Below are 13,945 nucleotides of genomic sequence, written 5' to 3' on the forward strand. Positions count from 1 at the left end.
AAAAAGCCCAACTAGGGACAAGTGCTGCGAATTAGCTGTTGCTATTGCACCATGATGCAAACATGGGATGATGTTTTATTCAGTTTGTCTATGTCGATGTGTGTCTGTCCCTATCAAATAAACTTAAAAAACAAAAACCTAAAACAACCTCAAACCTTCTTTCCATTATTAATGTAATTTAATGTAATTTATCAGTTGCACTAATAAGTGATAACTTCAAAGTATTCCTGATAAAACTAACACTTATAATTAGAAGTGAGCTCTGTGGCTGTTAATTTATTCCCTGTCTTAACATTTTAGCTGAAAATTAGCAAGATTCTTTCAGATGAGGCACTGAATATTTAAAAAATATATATATACATATACAAAAATGGATCAAGAATCCATTTAAACACAGTTTAACTGGGCTATAAATAGACCAATCTTTTCTTCATTAGCAACAGACTTTTAAGAATCTCTTTGTAAAATAAATGTAACACTCAGCAGCTCAGAGAGGGATGAAACCTGCTGCTAATGAATTAAGCCCCGCAAAATGACTCTTTCTAATATCGGGGGCTTACTGGAAAATAAATAAACGTAATTCATTTTGTCTTTAATCTTCCTGGCAACTCCATTTGTTTGAGGGAAACTTTTTGAAATGCATTCAAATTGTCTCATCAGAAGAAAGCAATCAAAGAGGATAAAAAAAGCCCTCAGTGAAGGAAAGAAAAACACTAAAAGCTGATCCCTCCCCACATAAAAGTCAGCTGCTAGGACTTTTATGTGTCACGGAAACTCGTTTCCTTCCCTCTGCTGTGAAATTATGTCAAGTTTTAAAATAAAATCATCTCCTCTCTGTATTTCTTTCCTTAACGACAAAAAAACGATCCTTTGAAGGAAGAATTCATTACTTCTCCTCAGCCAATGTGCTTAATAAGCACAGCCTGGATGCAGAGACGGTTTTTGTTTCCCTTTAGCTCAAATGTCAGAAATATTTCTCAGTATAATGAGCCATTTATTTCAAATATGTGATTTCCAGTCTTATTAGGACGTTCCTGTTTGTGTTGCTGGTTTTTGCAGGCGGCCTGCATCCCGGTTATTCTGAGTAACGGCTGGGAGCCGCCGTTCTCCGAAGTCATCGACTGGAGGAAAGCCGCCATTATCGGAGATGAGAGACTGCTGCTACAGGTAAAACACTGGAAACAGAGATGATGGGGAAATGCTTGGCTGTAATAGCATAAAAAGAGATAAAAAGTGCACAAGAAGAAGATATTAAAACTAGAGGATCCTTAAATATAGAGGTGAGAGAAGAATATGTTCAAATTACTCCAACAAACGGGGCAGTTTTTCCCCAAAATGGCCACCATCAGCAGCCAAAATGGGGCGAAGTCAGTGTGAAGAAATACAAACAATCCAAACAACATCACAGCTGTCGCTCTTCGGAACTCCGCCCATCCGCCATGATGGACGTCTAAACAACCAATGCGCTACTTCAAAGCCTGCCTAAAATTTAGAATCGGACACAGCGTAAGTTGTATAGGATATAGGTTTTTTTTTGTTGTTGTTGTTGTTTTTTGTCATGTGGTCCACACTCCTTACCAGTTGGTGGCGATAATGCTAACCTAAAGTTTCTTGCCAACCGTCAAAAAATATCCAGAAGAAGAAGCAGCAGCAGCAGCCGGTAGCCTAAAATCATTCATATAATTTAGTTGATTTCACTTTCAAAATGGTCACAGGATACTGAGCGGTCAGCTACACAAACAGACAAAGGTAGATGGCAAACTTGTCGTTTTATTGTGTAACTTAATGAGGAAAGAAACGGCAGCGATGAATAGCAGCTTCTAGTCATAATGACTGTCAGCCCTCGGTTTAATCGCGGATTTGCAGCGAACACTTTTTATAAGGTAAGTAGATTAACGTCCACATACTTTATAAGTTAGTATTATTAGAAAAATATAAAATATCTAAACATGGAGACAGTGCCGCACCGTCATGTAGCCTAGCATGTTTGGAAAAAACTGGTTAGCATCTCGTCTTCTGTATGTTTTAATGTTGCTCCGGTTTAAGAGGAAACTCTGTTTATGACACAGTGATATAAATAATGTGCTGTGAATTCAGCAAAGCCGGCAATTTTATCAACACATCAGAAGGGAGGAGAAACGGGTCGGTTTTTAAGCTAGCTGTTTCCAACTTTTGTAAATACAGTTCATGAGCCCACCAGGTGTGTCACGTTCACAGACAAATTAGCTCGACTTTAACAAATGGAATCCATGAGTAAACTGGCAAAAACAACTTTGGAAAAACAATTTCAGTATTTCATTTCTTCTAAACAATTTCCGTGCCTCACTTTCGACGTCCGTCATGGGCTTCAAATGATTAAGTGACATAGTTATAAAGGTTCAATAGATTTCCATTGCTTTCCAAACTGGAGGCCGCCAGGGGGCGCTAGAGATGTCTCAGAAAAATGGAATCCGCTAAATTTTTAAACCGTTTTCTTTTTTTTTCTTTTTTTTATGAAATCTTTTTTCCGTGGTTATTTCAAATGTTTAACACGATCATTTAAATTCTGAGGTTTTCTCTTTCAAATTTCAGATTTTGTATTTACAAAATATCTGTCATGGTGTGTTGACTAAAGAAGATCCAAATAGAGAGCAGCAGAGGTGTTGAGTAGACAATGAAGATTTAATAGGAAAGTTAAGATGATAAACCATGGGAGCACAGGGAGCCAGAGGAGAACAAAAAATTACATAAACCAGGAACAGTAACGGAAAGTAACTGGATTTAACATTAAAGCAAAACTAAACATAGGAAACACAAGAATAACTAGACAATAAACATAATACACTAGAATCACAAAGAAAGGACTGAACTGAAGGCTAAACGGGAACAAGACTGATCTAATCAAAAATAACAAACTAACACAGAATAATAGTGAAACTGGAATCAAATCAATCTCCTAAAGAGCCTAATATCCTAACAATATCACAGTTTTAATATCACAAATCTGTCTTTAGTCATAGAAAATTTAAATTTTTTTCTCATGTATTTAGAATTTAACTTGTACATTTAATATGTGACAATATTTAAATTATAAGCAGTAAAAAAATTGTGTAATCAGTTTTTTTTATGTAACTATTGGATTTAACTACTGTAGAAACTAAAAAATGCAAAGCTAACAGTTAAGAACTATAAGTTTTCCAGACATAAGTGTGTTAAATGTGCCTCTGTTCATGGGCTCCTTTATTAAACATTATTTTATTTAGATATGGCTCTTGTGATAATCACATTATTATCACAAGTGCCATATCAAGTATAATCATTTACACTCACACCAGGAGCTATTTATACCAGCGATGCATTTCTCTACAAATGGAACACCTTCTGCTCCCTTTAATGGCAGCTGCAGTGATATTTAGATTTTCTAATTACGCTGCGTATCGCTGCGCGTCACCTGGGTGACCTTTCACACCATCTGGACGGCCAAACAGACATGTGCTTGTTTGTATTTTGGGAATTTCAAACTAAAAGTGTCTGCCTTTTAATTAGAGGGTCTCTGCTTCCTGTCTTCAATCAACACCTTACAAGAAGATCCAAAATGGGATGAGATATAAAAAAATACCATGGTATGTATAATAAATCTGGACTTTTAAGACATGAGGCATTAATAAAAGCTTCCTTAATACACCAATACTTTATTTTTTTATATATTCCCTTCTGCAGAGTTTGCTAATTGTTGGTTAAGCGTGTTCTGACAGACTAAGACGCACACTTGTAATTAAGTTTGAGGAAAAACATATTCTTCCATTAATTCATATTCTGCAGAAATGTCAAGTTTTCAATAAATGAAAATATAGATGCAGAGATAAATGGAGAAACCTTCTCCAAACAAAACCTGACATTTGCCAATTCTCACAAATAAAAGGAAATTAAACATGTGACTGCTGTGCGCTCTTTGTTCAGGTTACAGATAAATAAATTCAACATAAATCAAACATCCTCAGGTAGTTCAGCAGCTTCTGTTGCTTTATTTGTTCAAACAAACACACATTCAGTTTGATTTTTCCACCAATAAACCAGAAAAAAAGAAAGAAATTGTAAGAATTTATTTATTCATTCCTGTGTGTCAGAATAATTCATTTTATTTATTATGCACTTTATTTACATTTAGAGATATATGAAAATGCTGTAATCAATACAAAAGCAACAAACAAGGATCATAAAATACAGATTTAAACATTAAAATATTAGAATACTTTTAACGTTTTGTCTTTAATTTTCCATTATTGAAGACATGGATGTTTTCTGTCATTTATAAGCCATAAATGTGCAAAAAGAATAATAATAAATGAAAAAAATAACTCAATTTAATGAAATAATGAAGTTAGACATTTGCAACAACCTTAAAAATAATTTTTTTCTAGCAAATTCATAACTTTTCTGGAGAGAATATCCAAGTTCTTACTTATAAATATGTGAGGTTAATCTTAAAATGTCTGGTTTTTAAGCAAGAAATGTATTCCTCCGTAGCCATTTTCTTTCCTTTTATCTCCATTGGTCTTTATATTCTGCTATACTTTTCTTTCAGTGAATGATATTTTCCGACCTTTATTTAGAAGATGTTCACTCTTTTTTCAAAACTGCTTCAGTTTATTGACAATTGCAAGCAATCGTTTCTTGACTGGACCATTTCTTTTTCAGCCATTCTGCTGCAGATTGACCTCTGCGTGACCTCACATTTGACTCTAAAATACCAGAAGAGGTTATAGTGAAAGTTTTAGAGCTGAAAAACAAGCCTGAATCGTCATCTCTCCACCGCCGTCCTTCATGTCATTTAGTGTATTATCGGGTTTCTCAGGAGACGGTGTGCGGTTGGTGAAAGGAGTTCACTTTTACAAACAATCAGAGGCTTTATGGAAAAAACTCTGAGAAGAAATCTGAAAAACACATCTTCAGACTGCCTCAGGGTGCAAACTCCATCTTATCTTCAGTCTTCTTTTAGATGTCATGATAACTTTTTTGTAACTTTTAAGTAACTATCAGCCGAGAAGCTCTGCATCTTAAAAGATTACAATTCTTCCTGAGGGTTTAGTTTTACTTTTCATTTGTCAAATATTCCTGGGGGACAGTAGATAGTACTGGCAGTGTGGCAGAAAAGGAAATATGTTTCTATACAGTTTCCATACTGCAGGTAGATGTTAGGCTGTCAGCTTTTATGAATTATGTAAACCTCCATTCATGTGTGTTGTAAAAGTTTTTAATCAAGCAATAGAAAAATTGGAGAAACTTTAAAATATTGTTTGATTTTATTGATCAACAGATGGCAGAAAACACATTATTAGAAATGTATCACTGGTGAAATATATATGTATGTATATATAAAGCATTGTTATTTAAGCAAAATTCCTATTTGGTATGTTTTCATACTTAGATTTGGGTCTCAGCTGCTTTTAAAAACAGCCCAAGCGCTTAAGTAATCATATTTTTGGTGTCTGGTTTATTACTGATTTTAGAAACGCCACAAATCAGCAGGCACTATCCCTGACCTAGCCACCTCAGCAGAGTTCCACCCGTCTCCTAGCAACCCCAGCAGAGTTCCACCCATCACCTAGCAACCCCAGCAGAGTTCCACCCGTCACCTAGCAACCCAATCAGAGCTCCAGAGCATTTGGTCATTTACTTTTGCCTCTATTTGTGCTGTACAATCATTCCTGGAAAAGACACCTAGGCTATTCTAAACTTTGGTCACCTTTAATATGTTAATGCTGTGTACCTTTTGTATTTCGACATCTGAATGTTTATGGTGGGAAAAAATCTACTTGAGTTTTCATGGAGCTTGATCTCCATGAAAACATGGCTGCTTTCCTTATAAATCAGACTCATTCATTAAAAACAGGGTTTTTGAGCATAGAACTGTACGACTTCTATCAGTCAACATGTTGTCATGAAGTTTGAAAACATAATTAATTGGTTATTAGCTTATATTGCTAGCTAGCAGTATAAGCAAATATTCACCAATATAAGCAGAGCTAAGCACTAGCTTTCAGTTAGTCCTTTAGTATTTTTGCTAGCTTTGAAAACGTTTAGCACACTATTTTAAGATATTGAAATTATCTTGGTCATCTAGGATTAAATTCTCTGTTTATTATTGGTTACATATAATTGTTTGTGAGTTTACGGAAGAAGTTTAACAAATAGCTTTAGCACATATCATGTGACATATCATAATCGATTAACTTTCTTTTAGCTGTTTTTAAGCAGATGCCTGCAGCTTTTCACTAAGAATAACCAGCCTTTATTTCAAGTTTATTTTAAAAGCATATATAACATATGGGAGTGAAATGTACAAATCAAATGGTAGGTTTTTGTCATTTGGTCTGTAAATGGTTCCAGGTGCTAACGCAGTCACAAACGGTCGATGAAAGTTACAATCCTCCAACGCCTGCCGAGAGAGTTGAATCTCATTACTTTCAATTACGTCTCTGAGAGCTAAAATATTGGACTGTTTAATATGTAGTGTGTCTGTTTCCTCCCCCATGGAGACAAGACATGTGGAAAACCGACTCCCAGGAATTCAGATAGACACAAAACCCCCCTGCTGAGAAACATAAACACAGTTAGAGGTAATGGAGGGGAAGACAATGGAGCTGATTTGATTGGTGATGTTTATATCGCCCCGCTGAGAGCTGACGAGTCGCCAGCAGAAATCTCACACACTTTATACTCACTCTGATGTAAACATTTACCTTTATTTGTCTTTAAATTATAAATAGAAGTGTGATTATTGGATGTAGTTAAGGAAAAAGCAGGCTAAGAGCCCAAACTTTCAAAGCATTCTACATAGTAATCTTTTTAATAAAATTATGTTGTTGTTTTTTAATTAAATTACATAATTAGTATTTCAGTTTCTGTTAGATATTGACTTTCAGTTTTGTTAGTGATTGTTAATTTGCTAATAACATTGTTTAGCACTCCTGCTGCTAATGCACCAATAGTGGAGCTAATTTAGAGCTTTAGCGCTTTTGCTAATCTTGAAACATTTAGTGCTCTTAGCTTCCCCTAAATTAGGCTTTCCAGATAAATTCTAAAGATCTAATTTACTTGCCTGTTTTGAAAACGTTCAGATGAATAATGGGTACCAACCATCAAGAATTATTCAAGTAGTTTGACGTTTATATCATGCTCTTATTTTGACGCGGCGGAAGACCTTTTACGCAGCAGTTCCATCTCCTCTCTTTGCATTCTCTCTCCTTTTTTACCCAAATAACTTAATTTCAAACAAGAAACATACAGAAACAACATAAACCGTAAAAACAATATCTAAGGACATTATTGAATTTCTAAATTTTAATATTAAAATTAAATTGGTGCATGAGGGTTGTAGTCTCTCAAGGTCAGATATAATTAGAATTTAATTTAGTGCTTTAGCGTTAGCTTCTGCTAATTTCTGTGTTAGTGAAGTTCTTTAATGGAACTAATATTTACGTTTAGTGCTTTAGGGTTAGTGCAGTAAACATTTTACTTTTTAGTCGGCAGTGCCACCATGCATCCGCCTGTATCCCAGTACTGCCTGTTGATGCGCATACTACACATATCCTGTGACAGTGGAAGCAATATGCCATGGTTGGAGTTTTGCCCAGTTTTGTCTAATTCATTAATTTTAATACTAAATACCAAATGCATTTGAATGTGATCTCTTAAATTGAAGTATTTCTACTTAATTTGTGGTAACAAAAATACTAATTTGTTGTACATAAGTACAAAAGGTCAAGGGTCAAATTAAAAGTCAGGATGATTTTCTTCATTAATTATGAATATTGATGCAATACTGTGAGCTACATTCACTCCATACTGAGTTTTACTCAATACAACATTAAAGTTTAATCATCTAACAATAAGATGGAACAGCAGACTTGCTGTGTTAAGAAAATGGCTTCTTGGATAAAGTCGTTGATTTGAAATTTGCTGCAGAGAATTTTTGCTTCTTGTTTCTTGACAATGTGATGTGTAAACTGAGAAGGCCTTCCTACTTTTCTGATAACTAGATGCGAGAAGGAGGATGGTTTGTGATGAGTGGATCAAGCCTTCGTTTCTCCTGCTTTTAATGCGTTTTCCTTTTGCTTTTCCAACTTTGAAGGCTGCTGTTGATTTTCCAGGAGATCGAAAAATAAATAGTTTCTTCTGCTTTTCACAGCATGACACAAGAGGGAAAAAAATTTAAAAAATTTGTTCAACAGGAACATCTGACAAATATCAATTGAAGGTTTTCAAAAGAAGTTCAATAAATGAGGAGCTCATAAGTGCCGCTTCATTTGCAGATTTTTCTCAGTTGCTTTGGTGTGTTTCTTGAATCATCTTCAAATATTTTTATAAACACCAAAACACAAAGAATTACCTTCAAAAACCAGTTTGTATCTTAAAATCCTTAGTTCATATCTCAAAGGTAAAATATCTCAGAATGACAAGTTCTTGTTTCATTGTAAACAGATGAGAAAAAGTAGAAATTGGAACATAAGACCAACTCTTTAAAGCTGCAGTTTTTAACTTTAATAAAAAATTAATTTTTTTTACATATTTGTTGAAAATGTCACTATGTTGTGACAGTGTGGTATGAGACAGAAAAAAATCTAATTCCTCTGCCTTCTCCCAGTTCTCCCAGTACTTACTAGAATCAACCAATCAGAGGCAGGAGGCGGGTCTTGATGCTGTCAATCATGCTTCTAAGTCTGGGAGCAATTTATCAGTTCAGGACAGATTTAGAACAAAGTCTAACTGAAATGTATGGAAAAATGCTCGACATATTATGACAACTTGTTCAAACATTTTGCATTTGAAAACTTAAATGAAATTATGCTTAAATGCTGTAGAGGTCGAGACAATTCAACAGAAGTGTTGAATTTACAAATGTGTGCAAACCTTTGTTATTGTTCCGCTAATGTCGAAAAAAACACAATTTCTCTGTTGCGGTGTTTCTATTAAATAAAAAATGCAGTTAAAATCGCACATAAATAAGTAATTAAAAACGTGCCATCATCCTTTAACTACTTCCTGTCATTATCTTCTTTGTGGTTTCTGTCAGTGGCAACATTATGTGACTTGTGTAGTGAAAGAAAAAAGTGTTAACATTGGCATTTTGCAAAACAAATACATTTTTATACGACAAAAAAGACCAAATACTTTTTCAAAATTGTTGTTTCCACTAAGCAAATGTATTTTCGAAATGCCTAATAGCGCTGTTCTGTGGTCAGTGGAAATGCAGTTAGAGACTCATGGAACACATTTTGATTAACATGATGTCAGCAATTAAATATTGTACATATTCACGTAATCAAAAGCATTTTCTACTTGCTCAAAGGAATTATAAAATCCTTCTTGGATGTGACACAATGATGTGAAGATTGAACAAGTAGTTTTGAGAACCTCCTTCCTGAAGCGAACCTGTAGTGAACTCTCCTTGCATGGACTCGTCTCTATTCACTGTTATGTGAATCCAAAATCCTGAATGATGGACAGAAGATGGAATTAGAGGTGGGACAATCCTGAGGGGGAAATTTTCTTTAATCTCTTCTGCTTTCCACTAAATTACCTAAGCTTCCTCCACCTGTCTACCTGTCTACTCACTTTTTTACCCCCCTTTGATTCTTACTGTTCACTCAACGTTGTTTAAAATCTAACTTAATCTATCCCACTGTCATGTGAACAGCCCTCCTCTGCTCTCGCTCCAGGTTCCCTCCATTACCCGATCCGTGGGCCGTGACAGGATCCTGGCGCTCCGCCAGCAGACTCAGTTCCTCTGGGACGCCTACTTCTCCTCTGTAGCCAAAATAGTCTTAACCACTCTGGAGGTAAGCTTGCAGAAAATGGTCTTAGATGAGAGTTTGTGGATTTGGGTTGTCAGAAGCGCTTCATCTATAATCAGCTAAACTGAAACATCTTGTTCTGTGCTGTACATTACCCCCGGCTGTGCATCACCTTGGAAAGTTAAGCCTCAAGAGTTTCTTTCTCCAGATGACAGTTATGTTTTTATCCAAAGGATGATTGTATATTCGCAAACTGAAGTTGCTCTGATCTGCAGAAACAACTGGAGAATATTTGTCTTGTTCAAGATCTGTTGGGTTGGAAGCATTAATGATGATGAGAGAACATGAAATTCATCCAGTAGGTTTGCTTTGTGCGTTTAGATTTATAATACATTTGTTCAAACAGGTTCATCTTAGGCCTGGACATTAAATCAATAACAATATTTATCACTTTAGATGTAATCAATATCGATAACATATCTGAGGAAAGTTTTAGATCTCAAACTCTCATGGCTCGCTAAGCTAACATGGTGGAATCAACTCACTCTCTCATTCTTTGGTTACCTAGCAACTCTCTCATTCTTTGGTTTCCTAGTAACTCTCTCATTCTTTGGTTACCTAGCAACACTCTCATTCTTTGGTTACCTAGCAACACTCTCATTCTTTGGTTACCTAGCAACAACCTTTTGAGTAACTTACTCAGCAGCAGTTTCAGGTTTCTCCACTGTGCCTCATAAAGGCTTTAAAATAAAAAGCAGCATTTCCTGTTTCATCCACCTGTGGATGAAACAGGAAATGTCTCTCCACCAGTTTGGCTGCATTTCGGATATTTAAAGCAAAAAGAAAAACGAATCAATATCAACAATATGAAACGCTTATGTCGATGACATAAGCGTAAGGGAACTAATAAGTGAACTAATTGCAAGCAAATGTGACTCAAATCTGTTTTTTCCAGCTTTTTTCCATCCCAACTCCGACCTTTAACCCCCCCAAAAAAATCTGATCTGTGCCACTCCAATATGTGGAATTAATTTGGATGCATATATGATTATTACATCACATCACAATCCAACAAGTCCTGACTTCACATCCCGTCAGATTTCTCTACAGATGATACAGTCAATGTTCTGCAGAAACCCATTGCTACTAATTGTGTGGGTTTTTATTTTTACCTTCCTTTATTAGACAGAGGTTGTACAGGTTCACTGCAAAAACACAAAATATTGGCAAGTATTTTTGGTTTGGTTTCTATTTCACAGAACTAACTTACACGTGTCTTTCCAGCAAAATATAAGAGCTTATTTTAAATCAATAATTCCCCAATATTGAATTAGAAGTGCTAAATTCATAGGCAGATTATTTCACTTATAACATGAGAAAAACGTTTTGTTACAAGAAAAATTATGTGCCAACAACACTAGAACTTATTGACTTTAAGCTCCTACAGCTTGTTGAAATGTTGCTTGTAAGTTAGTTTTGTTCTATTTTAAGTGTACTAAGATATTTGCACTGTAAAACCAAAATTACTCGGTTAAATTTTGTGTTTTTGCAGTGTTCTCAGCTGCAATTATTAGTTTTTCAGTCATAAAGGTTAAAAATTCACACAGTATTCCTTATTTCTGCCTGGACCTGAGTAAGATATGCGCGTTTATGGCTGCCGCTGCCAAAACAAATAAGTTATCTAAATGAACGTGCATGTTGTCATGAGGCTGTCGCATCACTTCTGCACACAGTTAAATGTCAAACCTTGAGCTTTAAAATTGCATGTTTTATCTGAACATCCTGGTTTTTAAAGTGTTCTGCTAAAAGCTCTGCAGTTTTCTCCTGCTTATCTTCTGCTGCTGAACACGTTGCCGTTCTGTTTGTCAAAATGTTTCAGCTGCCTGGAGAAAGCAAATACTGAATGTATAATTTTATGAGAGTTCATAATCACACAAAACCAAGATCAGCTCTACAGCTTTGATTTGACTATTTGTTTACATCTTTAGGTAAAATAAAACAGTGTTCAGGTAAAAATCTTGGAACATTTTCATCCGGCTCTCAAAGGTCTCGAATTAAATGGCTCAAAATAAGTTTTAAAATTGTAAACTTTTAATACATATTTACACATTTCCAGCAGACGTAGCTACCTGAACTAATCTCTACCAGGTCAGCAGACCTGAACTAATTATTTCAAAGAATAGTAAAAATGTACTTAAAGCTGCAGAACATAATGTTTATATAAAAAAAAAAATCTACATATTGATTGAAACTGTCACCAGGTTGTGACAGTACGGGTTGAGTCAGGTAATCTGTGAAAAAATCTTCTCTGAATGCTAAATGGAAACAACCGATCAAAGCCAGGAGGCGGGTCTTAGTGCTGTCAATCAACAGCTATGTAGATCTGCTCACTCCCTGCCCCTCTTTCTTTCTGCTACGCTACAGCTAGCATAGCCTGGGTAAACAGTTTTTCTGTAATGTAACTTGTTTATCCTCCATTAGCACATCGAGTTGCGCATTCACAGTGTTGATTGACAGCGCTAAGCCCCTCCTCCTGGTTCTAACTGAAGAAATACTTTGACCAAAAACAACCAGATGAATCTTTTCGCAGATTATCTATCTCATATCAAACTGTCACCACATGTTGACAGTTTTAACAAATATGTAAAAAAAACTTTTTTATTAAATAAAAGTTACAAACTGCAGCTTTAGTGAGTTCTAACTCTAGATAAGATTAGTCAGTTTACTTTGATGTTTCCCCTGTTTCATAAGGAAAGACTGAGGCTGTTTTGTTTTTGTGAAATTGTGATGTCAGAGCTGATCAGCTATAGAAATATGGCCAACAAATTGACTTGGTGGAACCTCATTTCTGCCAGAAAGCTGCAGGATAATAACTGTAAAGCTACAGACACCCATAGATGTCTATTTGTTATTAATTTAGTATCAGTTCAGTTCAAATAACTTTGGGTCAGTTTTGAGGCACAGGAGTAGAACAAACAGACTGAAAAGTGATACCTGAGACGACATAATTCATAAAATTCATGCATGCTAATGAATAAATGAATAAATAACTTAACGAGCCAAGATAATTTCCACCTTCAGCATGTGGACAGGAAATCAGCCTGAGATCCAAACACAAGATGTGAAGATCCTGAAATGATGGAGATTCTGGATATTCAAGAAGCTGTAGTGTGTGCGTGTGTGTGTGTGTGTGTGTGTGTGTGTGTTTGTGTGTGTGTGTGTTTGTGTCAGAGAGCCAAATGCTCCTCCTGAGGCTGAAGAGCCACTAGACGCCTCATTGAATGACCTAACCATCTGAAGTGAACAGAATGAACTCGCCTCGTTGGGAGGTTCTGGAAGCTTTCGTCTCTTTCTGTTCTTAGTTTCTCCATCGCTGCTTCGCTCGAGTCCACAGGGACCGTTTGGATCTCAGATCACATTAAATAATAATCCTCTCTGTTACACACAGGCTTCATGGAAACAGAAAGACAGAGATGATCACTGCTGCATGCTGTACCAGATTTTTATTTTATCAGTCACTTCCAGGATTATGGCTAAAAAAAGGTCATAATTGTTAAAGTTTCTAAGTTTAAAATTCTAATTTTTAAATGCAAAAATTGTACTAATACATTCTAGAAACACAAAGGCAATTTGCAGTTATTGTGATTTCATGTATTTGCAATGTGGAATTTAACAGATAATATTCGACTGTCAGTGCTTAGAAATACATTCAGGAGCAAAATCTGGTAGTAATAAGAAATTTTCTTGCAATAAGAAATGTTCCTGTTAAAACTTTCTCATAATAATGAGTTTTTGTTGTATTCCATCAGTCAGAGCCACTAACTAGATAAAACAAAAAAAGGGACAATCGATCTGCTGTTTAAAGCGTTTTACCTGTTCAAACAGCAGAGGTTATCATGCACACAGATTAATAAGGCGATTCTGAGGCGGCAGATTTTCTGTTGCACAAACAGAGACCTTGGTGACTTCACCAAATGCCCGGATCTAGCAGAGGATGAAATTAGACAGATGTCCGCTGACAGTCGTGTGCTGCCGGCCAGATGTGCTAAGAAGCCCAGAGCTGCGTGGCACCGAGCTAAACGGGAGTAATGAAGCGTTGTTGATAACTGTGGTGTCCCACATGCAGCAAACCTGGCACTCAAACAGCGTGTGTGTGTGTGTGTGTGTGT

At 35.9% G+C, this 13,945-nt stretch overlaps 1 protein-coding gene across 1 annotated transcript in view; it reads left to right on the top strand.

Annotated features, from left to right (window-relative positions):
• Window positions 1-13,945, top strand: part of LOC103131421 (exostosin-1a-like) — a 50,394-nt gene that overhangs the window by 6,026 nt on the left and 30,423 nt on the right. The window contains exons 2-3 of the mRNA XM_016666628.1: window positions 1,060-1,167; window positions 9,702-9,821. Of these exons, the coding sequence (XP_016522114.1) occupies window positions 1,060-1,167; window positions 9,702-9,821 (228 nt within the window). The remainder of the gene's footprint in view (window positions 1-1,059; window positions 1,168-9,701; window positions 9,822-13,945) is intronic.

Source organism: Poecilia formosa, unplaced genomic scaffold, assembly GCF_000485575.1.
Source record: "Poecilia formosa unplaced genomic scaffold, Poecilia_formosa-5.1.2 Scaffold758, whole genome shotgun sequence".
NCBI classification, from domain to species: Eukaryota; Metazoa; Chordata; class Actinopteri; order Cyprinodontiformes; family Poeciliidae; genus Poecilia; species Poecilia formosa.